The sequence below is a fragment of the Netta rufina genome (genome assembly GCF_964035555.1).
Source record: "Netta rufina genome assembly, chromosome: 1".
Lineage (NCBI taxonomy): Eukaryota > Metazoa > Chordata > Aves > Anseriformes > Anatidae > Netta > Netta rufina.
Window position 1 is genome coordinate 22,275,491 of NC_140123.1, and position 15,042 is coordinate 22,290,532.

The 15,042-nt window shown below is 44.3% G+C and overlaps 1 protein-coding gene across 1 annotated transcript in view; it reads right to left on the reverse strand.

Annotated features, from left to right (window-relative positions):
- The window catches only part of FLT1 (fms related receptor tyrosine kinase 1), a 108,228-nt gene extending 93,608 nt beyond the window's left edge, over window positions 1-14,620 (reverse strand). Inside the window, exons 1-2 of the mRNA XM_084283641.1 lie at window positions 14,349-14,620; window positions 130-226 (exon numbers count right to left, since the gene is read on the reverse strand). Of these exons, the coding sequence (XP_084139767.1) occupies window positions 130-226; window positions 14,349-14,406 (155 nt within the window). The 5' untranslated portion in view covers window positions 14,407-14,620. The remainder of the gene's footprint in view (window positions 1-129; window positions 227-14,348) is intronic.
- Between the last annotated feature and the right edge of the window lie 422 nt (window positions 14,621-15,042).

Here is a 15,042-nt window from a genome sequence, read left to right on the forward strand (position 1 = left end):
AAGGTTTCATTTTTTTCTAATTTCAGTTACAAAAAAAAAAAAAAAAAAAAAAAAAGAGAGAGAAAAAAAATAAAGTATCAGGTGTATGAATTCCCAGCCAAATTATCAGAAGCCAGCTCAGCTGGTTACCTGCATGTGAGATTTAAAGTCTGGCCTGCTTGAACAACATGCTGTGTGCCATTTATGCTCAGCTCAGGAACTTTTAATTTTGATCCTGAACTAGATCCTAGAAAAACAAAGAAGAAAGTCGTTAACAATGACGAATCATCCAGCTCCCAATCCGCACACATTTATGATGTTCTAATGGAAGAAGAAAGCAAAGCAAAGGCGTTCCCCCCCCCACCACCACCACCACACATACATCTTTCCTCTAGGCAAAATCCTGCTGTCCTGACTCAGGACTCACATCCTTTCTAATGAGAATTACTCAGGAAAGAAAGAAGAAATGAAAGCTATGCAGGTTTTGGTCAACAACATTACTCTCAAGTTGTTCGCTGAGTGTACCGTGAAGCTCAGAACCTTGTGGCTGCACGCCTAGCCAGGGAAGTGTGTCTGCAGCACCGCTGCTGCATTTCCTTAGGAAGCACCACCATGGCAGCCGATTGAATTGGAAGGGCAAAAGTCAGACACAATCACAGCAAGAGCCACATATTGACCTCTGAGATACAGAACTCTCACTCAGAAAACTCACTGAAAAACTGGAACTGCTTTGGAAGAAGTCAGAGGATTCATGACTTTCCCTTCCTGACTGAAGCACTGTTAGCTACAGTCCCTCACTAGCTTCAGGCTTCCCTATGGTAAAGTGGTGTCAAAAGGCAATTGGACAGCTCTGCAGTAAATTTTAAGTAAAAGTTCAAGGCACCCTCCAGACCAGACCCATTGCTTATTGAGGCCAACAAGGCCCCAGTTATGGCCAGATCATTCTGGTGTGAATGACTCCCTGGGCACCCAGGAGTCAGTATAATGCGGGGTGACTTAGGACATTTAAAACATCGGGGCAGGTTTCTCACAATGATGTGAATGCATTTTTTAGGATGTCTACGAAAAAGCATCACGGTCAGAAGACGGGAGGACCACAGGACCTTTCCATGCATTAAGCCAGCAAGTGCTAGAAAGGCATAACGTTTTATCTTTGCACCATTACGGGCTACGGCCAGAAAAGGTTTTGGGTCAAGCAGACAGAAAGGCATGCCTTAGAACAGAAACAGTCCTTGATCCCACTGCCCTCACACCAACAGCAAAGTGTTCCAGAAGCGAGGAACATAACAAGCAAATATTTTGAAACATCAAAAACCAGCTTAAGTCTAAAACTGCACCCCAAATGCAATTTGTGAAGATTTGAGTATTGTGAGAGAAGATCAGGGAGTGCCCCAGATCACTTTACTCCAAGAGAAAATATTTCATTGTCAACATATGAGAGAAGCAGCATCGTGTAAACAAGGGTACTGCAGATTTTCCCCTAGAACGCAGTCAAGCACAGTTTGAGCTTAGCTATTTTAAGCACTTCTAAGAGATCCCTACCACAGCTGAATATGAACAGCTGTATGTACCAAACACAGTAGAAATCACTAATCCTGTGTGGCTGCTATGAATCACCTCTGGAAAGTCCTCTCTCTTTCATTGACCGTAGAAGAAACTTTGAGACACCACCTCTGGCTGAGGTGAGCAACTAAATTTTGAGTGTATAAACTTTCCCAAGTCAATTAGTTACTCCAAATTCAGCAGCTTTCACCCAGCAGTATATGCATTTAAGGACGTATCTGAAGATACATCTACTGCTGAATGTCAAAACTTTGTTCTGAGATGTGAGCTTGTTCAGTCCAAGAAAGGCCTAGAAGCCAAGTCTACATTTTTGTAGAAAGATGCTAAAACTACGAAGACTTGGTACAAAAGGTAAGGAAGCACGGCCCTCATCTGCTCTTACTTAACTTTTTTGGAAGCATCAGCTGTGCTCCATTTGTCAGTAAGTATTTCCTACTGTGTCTGTGGCTGTCATGCTGCTCCTCTATGTACTAACATCCATGCTTGTACAATAGAAGATTTAAAGCGTACACTTAAACATAGGCATAAACTAAGTTATAGCTCACTTGAACAGGCTTCAAGGAAGAGCAAAACAAGTTCTCAGAACAAAGCGATTCTTTGAACTTCACCACAAATATTGCCAGAAACTGAATGGTGATACTGTACAAATAGACAGACTTCCTCTGTGATTTGTCTAGACAATCATACTTTTAACTAGAAATTATATATTCTTCCCGCTGCTAACAGGGGAGAAAAAAGGACACAGCAAATCTTTGAAGAACAATTTGTTATGTGATATATCCCAAGCATATGTTTTTCTCACCTACCATTTGAGGATCTCAGCTCTGAAGTGTTGGGTCTCCCAAACAGCGCATTGTGCTTTTATGGGATGGCCTCTTGTAGATGCATACGGTCTATGAGCCTATTGAATTTCAGTTCTGTAATAATGTCCCTAAAGGTAAATACTGGGAACTTGAGATAAGACATTACAAGAGCTCAGACAGCTTCGGGCTCTTTGGTTGACAGAATTTGTCAGTGCCCTCCAACTAAGCTACCCAACATGAAACTAGCACATTCCTTCATTTTCTTTATACTTCTCTTGTCATCCTAGCATCAGAAGCTGAGAAACTCTGAGCTGAGTGCTCGGTTTTGCTCAGCACCACCAGCAGCACCCTGCCCAGGAGAAAGCCAGCCAGGCACCAGCATGACCATGCCTGACCCATGCAAGGAGCAGAAAACCAGCCCTGGGAACGTGGGCTGCTGTTGTGTCCAAAGTCTGCCAAAGGTGAAGGGCAAGAAAACATTATAAAGGTTACAGACTTCTCTCTTAGTAACTCTACGTTGATATAAGATGTTCACATGAAAATCTCAAGATCTGTCTTAAATTAAGCATACTGAACAAGAGAGCCTGGTAGTGTGCATGTCAGAAGACCTGCCTTAGAATTATTAAAATTGAATGAAAAGGAAAAAAAAAAAAAAAAAAAAAAAAGACCTTTTCACCCCCGTCCTACAGGCAAAAAAGAAAGTAAGATATGCTGGATAAATATTGAAGCTTTTGCCCTTTTACACGTATTACGTGTATCTAAAAGACACCACAGTATTTGTAAATATTATGGGTGGGATTTTAAGGAGTGCTTAGTGTTTGTCTAACTTTGCTCCCATTGATATAAGCCGGAATTTCACCATGGATTTCGAGAACATCTTAGACACAACTCCGGTATTTGATCATAATATTCAAGACCTTGCATCAGTGTTTTTGGCATGACATATCAGATTTGTTATACGTTCATTAATTTAGCTTTCCACTGACAAAAATCTGAAGTAAAAGATCTTATTTCTGGCCAATATTGGTGCTTTTGCAAGTATGCTAGACAGTATTTTTACCAGCAAAGATGCGAAGACTGAAGTAAAATAGCTTTATTTGACATCCTATCTATTCATGGGTCATTAGCTTCCTTACATTTTTAAATGCTACAAAACCGATGCAGAGTACAAATGTGATGGAGTTTGACATGTTTACCGGAAAAGAAAAAGAAAGGAAAATAGCAAGGAAATTCCTACTGTCAATATTTAGAAGTGGGTTATACCTTCTCTGAACCTTCTCCAGGCATTTTACTTGATACTGTCGTTTCCGAAGGGTCATGGCTCAACAGGACATGTTCACTTATCATTATGCCTGTCACTAGGCGACCATCAGCAACCTACCCTCACACTGACCTACATTGGGGGGTGCAACTTCTTTTCGTGTGACAGCAAGAGAACTAATTAATCCTGATAACTGAGGAATCTCCTCCCATAGAGAAAAGCGTGATTTTTTTTTGCGTATTCTATTTGTTTTGGAAGGCTTATTAGATACATGTGAAAGTCAGAAAATAGGGTTGCTTATTTAATGAGCAAAATCATTTTAGACTGCAGAAGTTATTCTATTTAAAATGAGTGAAGGACAATTTTTTTTTTTTTTTTAAGAAAGCAGAAGGAATAACCTGTAATTTGCAAAGGAACAAAAGAACAAACTTTCTTTAATTATTTTCTGCCTTGCAATAAAAGGCGATGCTTTTGCTGAATTAAGTAAACAAATTTGAATTATTTGTTAACCAAAACTGCTGATTACAAGTAATTAAAAATAAAATAAAATAAAAAGATAAAACAAATGAACCTGCATATATTTTCCCAGTATGATGTGTGAGTTCATTTCTGCAGATAAACAAGTAACCATGCATATTTGATGTACCTTCCACTAAACCTTGGTTTCTCTTAAAAGGATAGATCTGCTGAACTCAAAATCAGGCCCATGTTCTGAATTATTACCTCCGTTCTGATTTTTCTAGCTTCTACTTTTGAATTTCCTTTCAAAACCTTAAATTTCTGTCATCCTTGGCTAAGAAACGTAAGCCCAAAATCTAGCTCTATGTCTTAAAGAAAGATACTATAATAGAAGTTATTAGAAACTTCCTTGAGGTTAACACATTTGGTGGTCTTTAACTTCTTTTTCATAATTTGAGGCTAAGTGATTTTCCAGCCACTCCAGATATCCTGAACATGTTGACTAATCTTTTTTCACCTGCACCACGAGAGGTTAAGGAGAATGTTCAGTTTATCTTTGCAACTTCAGTGTATACAAGGAGTCTGACCTTCTGGGTTTAAAGTGCCATCTGTGGGCAATAAAGTTATCCATCAAGAAGTAATTGTTTTGGTCATTGTTGGGGTTGCACGTGTGTTGAAGCTTGTTAAACATAACTGATCCTTTGTAATTTTTACCAACAAATATAATTTCCTCCTTTCAAGCACATTCAGCAAAAATGTCTTTTGTATAGGGCAGTCTTGAAGTAGAAAGGGAATGCACATGATTTCTTAATAGGGTCTTCACCTCTCTGTGCTCCTTAAAATGTGGGTCATTCAGTTCAAATGCAGCCCAGGACTTTACTCTTGCTTCTGAGCACTTCCTAGTGAGTCATCTCATTGAAGGGAATAGTGACACCCACACGTGTGCAACTAATAAGCAACCACAGGGTCTGGCCAAAATGGTTAGGAGCATGGTAGTCACCCAGAGGGTTGACCTTCATTGTGCCCCAGTGAAAACGAGCTGACCGATCTGAAGCACCTTAAGCAGAATACGGCCACCAGCTATCCTCATATGCAGAGAATAGGTTCACTCCATTTTGTAACATTAGAGATAGTGGTAGTTTTATTTATTTCAGGGTTCTTCATGAGATACTGTATTACCATCTCTTCTAAAGATACTTCAGTCCATTCTATGGTTAAATACAACTTTTTTTTTTTTTTTTTCAGCATTATGCCATATCACTCTATTAAAAGAAAGAAAAAAAAAAAAAAAAGGAGAAAAAGGAACTTGTGGTGAACTTTGAGGAGCTATTTAAAGTTGTAATTTACATCTGACCATAAGGAAAAGTATTGACCAACACTTCCTCCTAGTTTAATCAACATTGAAATTCCCATCAGCTTCAATAGTTGCATTTAGAAAGAAATAATTGCAAGAAAGTTTCCAGGAAGAATTCTATCAAAGTTTCAGTAGTGACTGGAAAAAAAAAATATTTTCTTGCCCCAAAATGTGCAAGTCCAGCCTGCTCCTTCCACAGGATGAGAGAGAGAAGACATCGCCCTGGATAATGAAGCTTTCTACTTCTGTGACTGCTGGTAGCTGGGAAGAAGCTACTTGTCCCTCCCCATGGCAGCCATAGCCCCCACCTCGTCTGCATTGCCTGGGTCTGGCTCCTGTACACAGAGGTAGAAGCATGGTATCCACTGCATATACTGAGAAGCAGCCTCCAAGAAAGACCTACGGTGCCAAACCATGAGCCACCCTAAAATTCACAGCAGCATCCCCATGTCTTTCAGGTGCCATCGAGGCCCCATTCTGAAGGAAGCCTCACAGCCCTTCATACACCTAATTTCACACCACGTCTCTGAAGCAAATCCAAATGCCACACCTACAGCTGGCAGAGAAGAAACCAGGACAGCTTATCTGCAAGGGAGCATGGAGGTATGCTTGTGACACAAGCTTCAAACAGAACTTTGCAGGCCATGGGGACTGGGAAGGGTTAAGAGACACGGGTCCATGGGCCGTATGGTGGCTTTGTCCCTGTTTCCTGTTTGCTGTGTTGCAAAGAGAGGCTCAGCGTGTGCTGGCAAACAGAAACACGCTGCGGACAGAAGAAATAGTTCAAGCTGTCTCACTTCTCAACAGATCCATCACTTGCACATGCCTTCGCTGTGACTGAAATGTGTTTTCAGTGCTTTCAAGATCAAGAAAGTTGTTAAAAGCTGTTTACTAACGAAATATGCACTGATTCATAAAAATCATCAATCTGTTGATTCATCCCTTTCAGGACCAGAAGGGACATTCTGATTATCCAGTCTGATGTTTTGCACAACACACACCCAGTGATTTCTGAATTGAATACTTCAGAGTGATGAATCTCAACTATAATTTAGGAATTTAAAGTACCACTTGGTTGTAACATCCAGACAAGAAAATGTATAGGTTAGTGGATGAAAGAACTGGGATACTTTATGATACTGCATTGTAACAGAGTCTGAAAAGCATAAGGTTTATCACTGTAGACTTGTGCAGGCTAAAATGCCCTGACCCTGACTCCATACCCTGGAATTAAAAGAGACAGCAGGGCAAATGGACACGTTACTGACCAAGAAATGTCTTCACAGGTACAGAAAGTTGTGTGTGTCTAGTTTTTCAGACAGTGTCCTTCCCCGCTCAGTTCTGGATCTCAGAGCAAGTGATAAGAGTTTATTTACTGCATGTATACACTTACTGTGCACAAATGTGTAAACATGCTGATACAGGATTAGATGTTATAGAGGCAAAGCAAAACACTGGGTACCTAAAAATAGAGTGCGTACAATTCTGATAGCACTTTATCAGAGCATCTGAGCAGCAAACCCTACTGTGCCAGTGTTGCCAATAGCTGTAAATATAAACAAGCATATTCCCCCAATATTTGCCACTCATTTGCCAAATATTTTGCCAGTATCTTGCCTAAGTAAACGTGACAAAGGTGTTTGTTTCATTGGCTACATAAGGAGAAAGTCATTAACAAAGAAGTTAAACCAGCCATGGTCACAAACATTTTCCCCCACTGAGCATATGAAATTGGAAGTGGGGATCTGAATGAATAACCTAATGCCTCCAGTATAACCCCCAATGGGACCATTACTGGAAAACCAGCAGGTCATTGTGGAAGAGAAGCAGTTGCCACTCCACCAGAAATGATGCTGTGTGGTTGGCCACTGGAATTCACCCGGGAGGATGTTTTCACAACTCCACGCACAACTAAGCCTGTGCTGCACACAGGATCCTGCATGGCCCTATTCACAATAGGTGTGGTGGGCCATCAGGTCTGTCTGTCATGTGCGGACACGTGTCTGTGCTTGCTGCCCCTCTGCTCCAATTCCACCTTGAGAGGTCCCAGCATATAACTATCAGTTCAATGCTTTCATTTTGAGGAAAATTTACTCCATTAACTAGTGCGGTAGGAAAGTACTGATTCGGCATAAAGGCAAAGCGAGCATATTAAAAATACACACAGAAATCATTATAAATTCCTACATATAGGAATTAAGGGGGTAAATTTTTTGACCAGATTCAACTTCTTTACCAACTTGATACTTCGGATTTGTTACAGATTCCCTGGCAAGACAAATTCAGCAATAAAATAGGATTGAACGGGAAGATTGATTCATATAGAAGTCTGAGCAGACGAACTGCCTGGCTGCCAGTAATCTGCTGGCTCAGCCAGCAGCACAGGCCTACCAAATCCATTTGGGACTGTACTGTTCATTAAGCTGTGCGCACAGGAATAAATTCAGAACTAAATTAAATAAAACTTAGAGCAAACTGCAGGATTTCCACTTTGCTCAAGGCTGCCAATTATTATTTCCGATGCTCCATCATTACAGCTGAACTGTCCTATAACACTCCAAGAAAAAATAAAATGAGACAGAGCTGAAACTGACTTTCCATCCACCCTACTTTAACCTATAAAGCAGAGTTACAGAGCTCAAAATAAGAGAAAATAACTAATGCAGAGGCCATCCTCCATCTTTCTTCATTACAGAAGTCATCCCTCTTGCCACGGGCTGCCCTGAGGACCAGCCTGAGAGCTTTTGTGAAACAGGTCACTGCTCCATTTGGCCTTGGTGGGCTTTTGGACTTTAAACCAGGCAAGGTGAGGACAGCACTAATGAAGCAAATTGGACCATGTTTGGTTTTTCTGGCATGCAAAAATTGCGTCCTGATGAATGGGTTAAGAGGCTAAACCCATATTACATTTAAATGGGATCTAAAATACAAAGTTTATGGTAGGTACACACGCAGAAAGTTTCTGGTAAGCATGTATATGGCTCAATTTACATTGAGAAATTATAACCATTAGTACTTATAGATTAGGACAAAAGTGAATTACAGTGCTGCATAGAACAAAGAAAAGTAGGTTTCCACTCCAAACGCTACCATCACGAGAAAAGAAGAAAATTATCGATATTACATAGCATAATGCAATATAATTCCACCATGGTATATCCATTTGCCATAAACATAGGCAACACCTAAATTTTGCCACACTCTAACTTATTACCTTGACCATGAGACCTATGGTCTCTTAGTAAGTCATAGTGTGTTTTAGAGATCACACTTCAAAAAAAAATTGTCTCTGGAGAATGTTATGAGGTAACTACTTTTTTTGCAAGGTTTGTTGAATCTCCCCTGAAGACTAGATGTTGGACACCACCAGAGACACAACACGGAGCTACAGAGAGTCCTTGTCTGTTCTTGGATGGCAGCTCTCATGCCTCTGTTAACATTAGTCCACAGTGACCCTGATGAGAGGTTTTTCCATGAAGGAACGACAATGGGAACAAAGGGAACAAATTCCTTCATCCCGTGGCAGAGAAGAATCCCACAGGAAGGACGCTTAAGCGAGCTATGTGAAATTGTGGAATTCCTCTCACGAAGCGCCCTCGTGCTCATCCCTCGCCTCTCCCCACGCACTGAGCGGGGGGTCCTGTTCCCAGGGCACGGGCTTCCCAAGGGAACTTCCGAGGAGCAGACATCTGCTCATGGGTCCCCGGCTCTGTTTTGCCACAGCATCTTCAACCCATTGAAATCCTGGACACAGTTTCTTCCTAAGCACTTCCTTGTCCTCCAGCTGCTAGAGTGGTAAAGAACACCTTGTTTCAAGGCAATAGCTCCAAGGGTGAGAATAAAACTTAAAAGGGATTTTAACAAGAGGGCTTAAGGTCACAGATCAGTGGGTGTTAGAAGAGTATCTCTATCATCTAGAGAAATATTGGAGTCACATAAACATAAAAATGAGTCTATCTTATCATGCTGGACTGTCTTTGGGTGACTTAACACCGTGGGTACGGACCAAACAATTTTGCTATTTGATGGATTTGATTTGATGGAAAAACAGCAGTGACAGTAAAACCATGTCATCTGAGCGTGAACAACTTTCTTCTCCATTAAAGGAAACCAAACTGAATTCTGGGAAAGATGATGAATATATCGGTTAACCGTTGTGCAAGAATCAATCACCATCTTGAGCAATACAGATGTGTCATGAGCAAGATCCTCTTCCTTGTCTTCATTAGTGGCACATCAAAAACTGGTACATCTCTACCCAACACGCCACCAAAAAAAAAAAGCCAACAACCACCAAACATCACCAAACATGGCATAAAACAGAAGAAGTAGTCATCTACAATTCCAGTCCAAGTTCTCTGTACATCCTGATGGTTCAGGGCTTAAGTTCCAGGCAATAGTGCCTCTGACATATAGTTTCTAATCTTTTCTCCCACACTTTTGTATTTCTCAATCTGTTACAACTTTGCTTAGCTGCAGCATGAATTCATTCTGCCAGTCACAATAGGCATGATATAACCACAGGGATTTTTGCAGTGCTGACCTCTAGCCTCAGGGGAATGAAACTGAACTGCATCTTGATACAACTGTGGACACCTTCCTGCCCATCCCTGAACCAATTCTAGGATAAGCAGTTCCCACATGGTGGAATAAGAAGTCAGACTATTCCTAGCCAGGAGTACTTGAGGAAGGTTTTTTTCCCAGTTGAAGGACTATGTGTAGTAAGTATGCATCGCAAGGACCAAGGGAAAAGAGGCTGGTGCTGTCCACGGATGGAATTCATGCTCAAATATGCACTGAAACATTTCTACATGCTCTTACAAATATCAATTGAGAAAAAAAAAAAAGACTGCTGGGGGGGAGAAGTGGGACAAGAAGTTGAAGCACGCCTGAAGGGAGCAGTTTGCTGCTTGAAGGTGTCCCACCAAGGGGAGAGGCTTCCCTCCAAGAGCAGAGGTGGCTGTGGTGGCTGAGCATCCCAGGCTTCGCAGCAAAGCTACTCTTGCAGCAGTCTGGCTTTCCATGCCTTCTGGGGCTGCAACAGGAAGCCTCAGTCCCTAATTTTAGGGGATTCAAAGGAGGAGTTTTGCTGATAAAGCCCCACTGCAGCCCCACTGGATACGTATTTTTGAGACACCGAACCTTAACCTTCATCTGCTGAGCCTCTTCCTTTCCCAATCTCAGTTGGACACAAAAACTAGCAACTTGATAAACATTTCTGCTTGAAGTTTCCAAACCACATTAAAGTGTAAGGACTCAGCAACTGCCCTGAAAATCTGGACAATTTCCTCTTCTCCTATACACCCACACAGTGTGAAGGGCTACTGGTTTGAGTCTTTGAAGCATCTGACAAAAATAGGCTCAGCTTGTTTGCTATTGTTCACATGTAAAAAAACAAAACACAAACAAAACCCCCAAAAAATCAAAAAAGCACCATCAATCATCAAAAGCACAATCAAATCTCCAAATCTCCCCAGTAATGATTTATTTTTTTTTTTTTTTTTAGGTTTTAGATGTATTGGGTGCTTCTAGATGTGAAGATCACAGTTGAAGGCACATGCCAAGTCCTGATTTCCTCATGCATGAGCCATAAAGCTGGAACATGCTAGCTTAGCCCAAAGGAATTGCTTCAGATTACACCACCTATAAGAGGAAGAAATCTAAATTTCTGTGGAGTATGTGAGCAAAGCACCTGTTTGGTAAAGCATTCATAAGTGATGCAAGTGACTTTCTTTAGTAATGCCAAAAAGCATGCCAGTACATGCATTGTTTTTAAATCTGTGTTATACAACAGTGTCTAACTCTGCCTAACACAAATGTAATATGAAATTTTTAAGGCAGCCCAATTTCCATGAAGATCCAGAAGTGTGATAACCATTTTTTCAGCACTCTGTTGAGATTTCTAGCCTTAGTCCTAGGTTAGATCACTGTAGCTGCAAGGCTGCACAGCTGTTTCAGCTGAGTAGTCAAATCAGATAGAAACCTTAACATATGAACTTCAATCTGAACAGCATTTCCAGGGAAGTCAGGTTAGTTATTGTAAGAAATTAACCTCAACGCTGTTTAGATTTGACCTGGAATTTCTTCCTTCATTTTTTCCAGCTGACCATGAAATTGAAAAGTCCATCATTTGCTGGAGATTTTGATGATCTAGTTCCAACTGAAATAACTCAGGCTTGTATAGCACTGTCCACAGATAAGATTGTAATAGATTCTATTTATCTTCTAGCCACTAATTGTGAGGTATTGCAGGTGTGTTGGCAGCTGGAAATAAAGCTGATTTATCTGTCTCATGTTTCTGGAGAAAGAGGACACAGAATCCTTGATCCAACCTGCAGAATCTGATCTTTTTGAGGTTTAAATCCAGTCCTTCAGATTCCTAAGCACTAGTGATAAAACCTGTTGTGATATAAAGTCTGCAATTGGGAGATCAAACCTAAATAAGGCACCAAAGTTTTTATGTTGACCGTTACATATCCAGTCTTTAGCATAAAAGTGTGCAATATAATTTGTGGAATACATATATACAAACTATACAGGAAATATATGAAAGAGCTATGAAAAACAGAGACAAAAAATATTGTTCTTTCCCTGATAGTTAAAATGCAAATGTGCATAGAAATATCAGGGGGCTGAAGTGCCCAACACTCCCATGTTGAAGCATATGTCATTTCTCAAATGGGAACTCTTACGGCTTGTAATTTGCATGTTGCTTTGGGGAAATTTGAATTACTAAATAGCCATAAACAAGCTAGAAGATCTCTTTCTGTCTCTTCCTTATGAAACTCTCTGTGGTAACTCCTGAACCACTGACTCATTTGTCAATCTTCTCTGGTACCTATCAGTAAATGGAAGCCCAGCAGACACCCGCAGACTGAAGTACAAGAGTAGTCCATCAAGAACACTTAAAAAGGGAAGTGCTGAACAGCCTCAGTAAGAGTTTCGGGTAAGCAGTGAAGGAACATGAGATGTGAAGGAGCACATAGAAAGTCGCATAGCACAGAACATCCCACCACTTCACCGATGGCTTTGAAATGCTCCATGCAAATGCAAGTGTAGAGAGTTTTACTACTGGCTTAGAAGAAACATGATCGACCAATATGGGATGTCCAACTAAACCTGTGCAAGGATTACTTTCCAAAAAAAAAAAAAAAAAAAAGGAAAGAAAGAAAGGAAGAAAAAAATCAAAGAGGTTGGAAAAGTCTGAGTTCTGACTTGGAGCTCAATTTCTCATAGTTTTAAGGGAGGAAAGAAATATAAGTTTCCAGCAAACCAGTTGCAAAGGCACTCAGCCGAACAGCAGAGAAGCTCCTCTCCAGTGCCTACTGGCCCTGAGCTGACCCCAGGACGTGCGTCCCCACAGCCCAGAATCCAGAACACCAAGGTTTTCCCATTGGGTTTTTCCCATTGGAGTTGGTGTAGGGTGCACATGCCCGACAGTCCCTGGAACAGGAAGGTGAACTAGGGTCTCGTACAGCACAGATCACGGAGTCCACCTTCTCCCAGGGCAGTGGGTTTGCCACAGCTTGCACAATGGGAAACCTTTCCGACAGGAAAGAGGAAGCCGGTGCCCCAGCGTGGCTCGGCACCGCGGGAGCCCTTGTGGGAGAGGGACACCGAAGTTCAAGCTCAAGCTGTGAAGGAAGCCTGGCAAGGATTTGAACCCACATTTCCTGTAGCCAGGGTGGGTGTCCCATGCCTGTGTCTATTTCAGTGTTACTCCAAGGAGGGCAGAGGAGCCTCCTTGGCAGAGAAAAATAATGTGGGGAAGTCGGCACTTTCCTGAGGAAAAAAAAAATAATAAAGAAGACGACGAAGGAGAAGAAGAATACCTATATATCTATACCAAAGTTGATGAATCAGCACTTCCCGAGCCGGAAAACGTCCCGGCGGCGCGGCCCCGCCAGCTTCCACCCCCGGGCAGCACCGGCAGCGCCCGGGGAGCGCTCCGTACCGGGGGGGCGCGCCTGGCCCCGCACGGCCCCGGGTGGCTCCCACGGGCTCAGCCGGGCTCAGCAGCCCCAACCCACGTCCACCCGCTTGGGTCTTTGCCTTCTCGCCCCCTCTCGGGATTTGCTCGCATCGCCGAGCGCGGAGATGCTGCGCGCAGCCCGCGCGGAAGAGCCGGGAGCACCTGGAGACCCCATGCGGGGAAAGGTTGTGGGGACAGGGATCTGGTCCCGGAGGGCTGCCCCGAAGTGCCGAGGGACCATCCTAACTCCACCTTGCTCCCAGGTGACCGGCGAGGCAAGGCAAGGGGACACGATTCCCATCGCGGAGCTCCGACCCTGCGGGGCCGGCTCCTCTCTCAGGAAAAGAAAAAAGAAAAAAAAAAAAAAAAAGAGAGAGAGAGAGGAAAAAAATGAAAATAAAAACAACTCGGGGAGAAGAAAAGAAAAAATATATATAAAAAAAAAAAAAAAACAGCTCGGGGAGGAAAAGCAAAGCTTTGCGCCGACCCATCCCGGCACACGCAGCCTTGCGGGATGCAGGCGCGGCGAGCGGCTCCATCCTGCCCGCGGTACGGCGGCTCCGGGAGATGCCCCCGGGGCTGGGAGGCAGCGGTCCGTGGGGTTTTTGGCCGAGGAAACGGGCACCTTTTCCTCCTAACAGGCAGGGCTGGGAGAGGCTGACCCTCGGAAACAAAGCGGGCTGGAAAGGAGCCTGCCCTGCAGCCGAGTCTTGTTTGCTTGTCGCGATGCACCGGCTCGGACACGGCTCGTGTGGGAGGCTGCTCCTCGGGTTGCCTTAGGATTTTGGGGGGAGGCTCTCCAAACAGCCAGCATCTCCTCCCGGGACCCTTCCCCGGGGTGGGGGGACAGGGACAGGGGCAGGTGCCCTCGGACCCCCGCGGAGGACACGTCGCGGCGAGCCGGTGGCTGTCCGGAGAGGGATGGGGGGGGGACAACGGCGGTCGTCGGAGCCTTACCTGCGAGCAGGAGGGCGGCTGCCAGCAGCACGGTCCCTGAGAGCGGCTGGCGGGGCATGGTCCTGCCCGCGGCCACGCAGGGCTCTTCCCTTGCCCGCGGCGGCGAGGCGGCGGCGGAGGAGCCGGTTGGGCTCCGACGGGCTCTCCTCGGTGCCGGGCTCCTCCCGCGGTGGCGGAGATAACGGCGAGGCGAGGGATCAGCATCCAGCGGCCCCACAGCCCTCCCCGCCCGCCCCGGCCCGCGGAAAGGGAGTGTCCGCCCTGCTGCCAGCTTCACCTCCCGCGGACATCAATCCCCGGCCAGCCCCGGCCCCGCTGATTTATAACTTCTCCACCCCTCGCCGCGCACCCCCATCCCGCCCCTTCTCACCCCCCCTCGCCCCCGCCCCACATCCTCCGCCGGCAGCACGCCCTCTCCCCGCCCGACGGCAGCCGCCGGGGGAGCTCCCCCAGGGTCTCCCCGAACCCCGATGGGGGGGCACGAACCCCCCCGGGACCTGGGGTTGCCTTCCCCGTGAGCAAACGTAGCTGAGGATGTGCCAGGAGCCCGCCCTGCCAGCTCCAGTGCTGGCTTTCTCTGCCCCTGGGACGTGCAGGTCTGAGCTGGGAAGGGAATTCTCCTCCCTGAGCTCTCACCTCGTGTGGTCCGTATGGGATTTTTTTTTTCTTTTTTCTTTTTGGGAAAGGCCAAGGG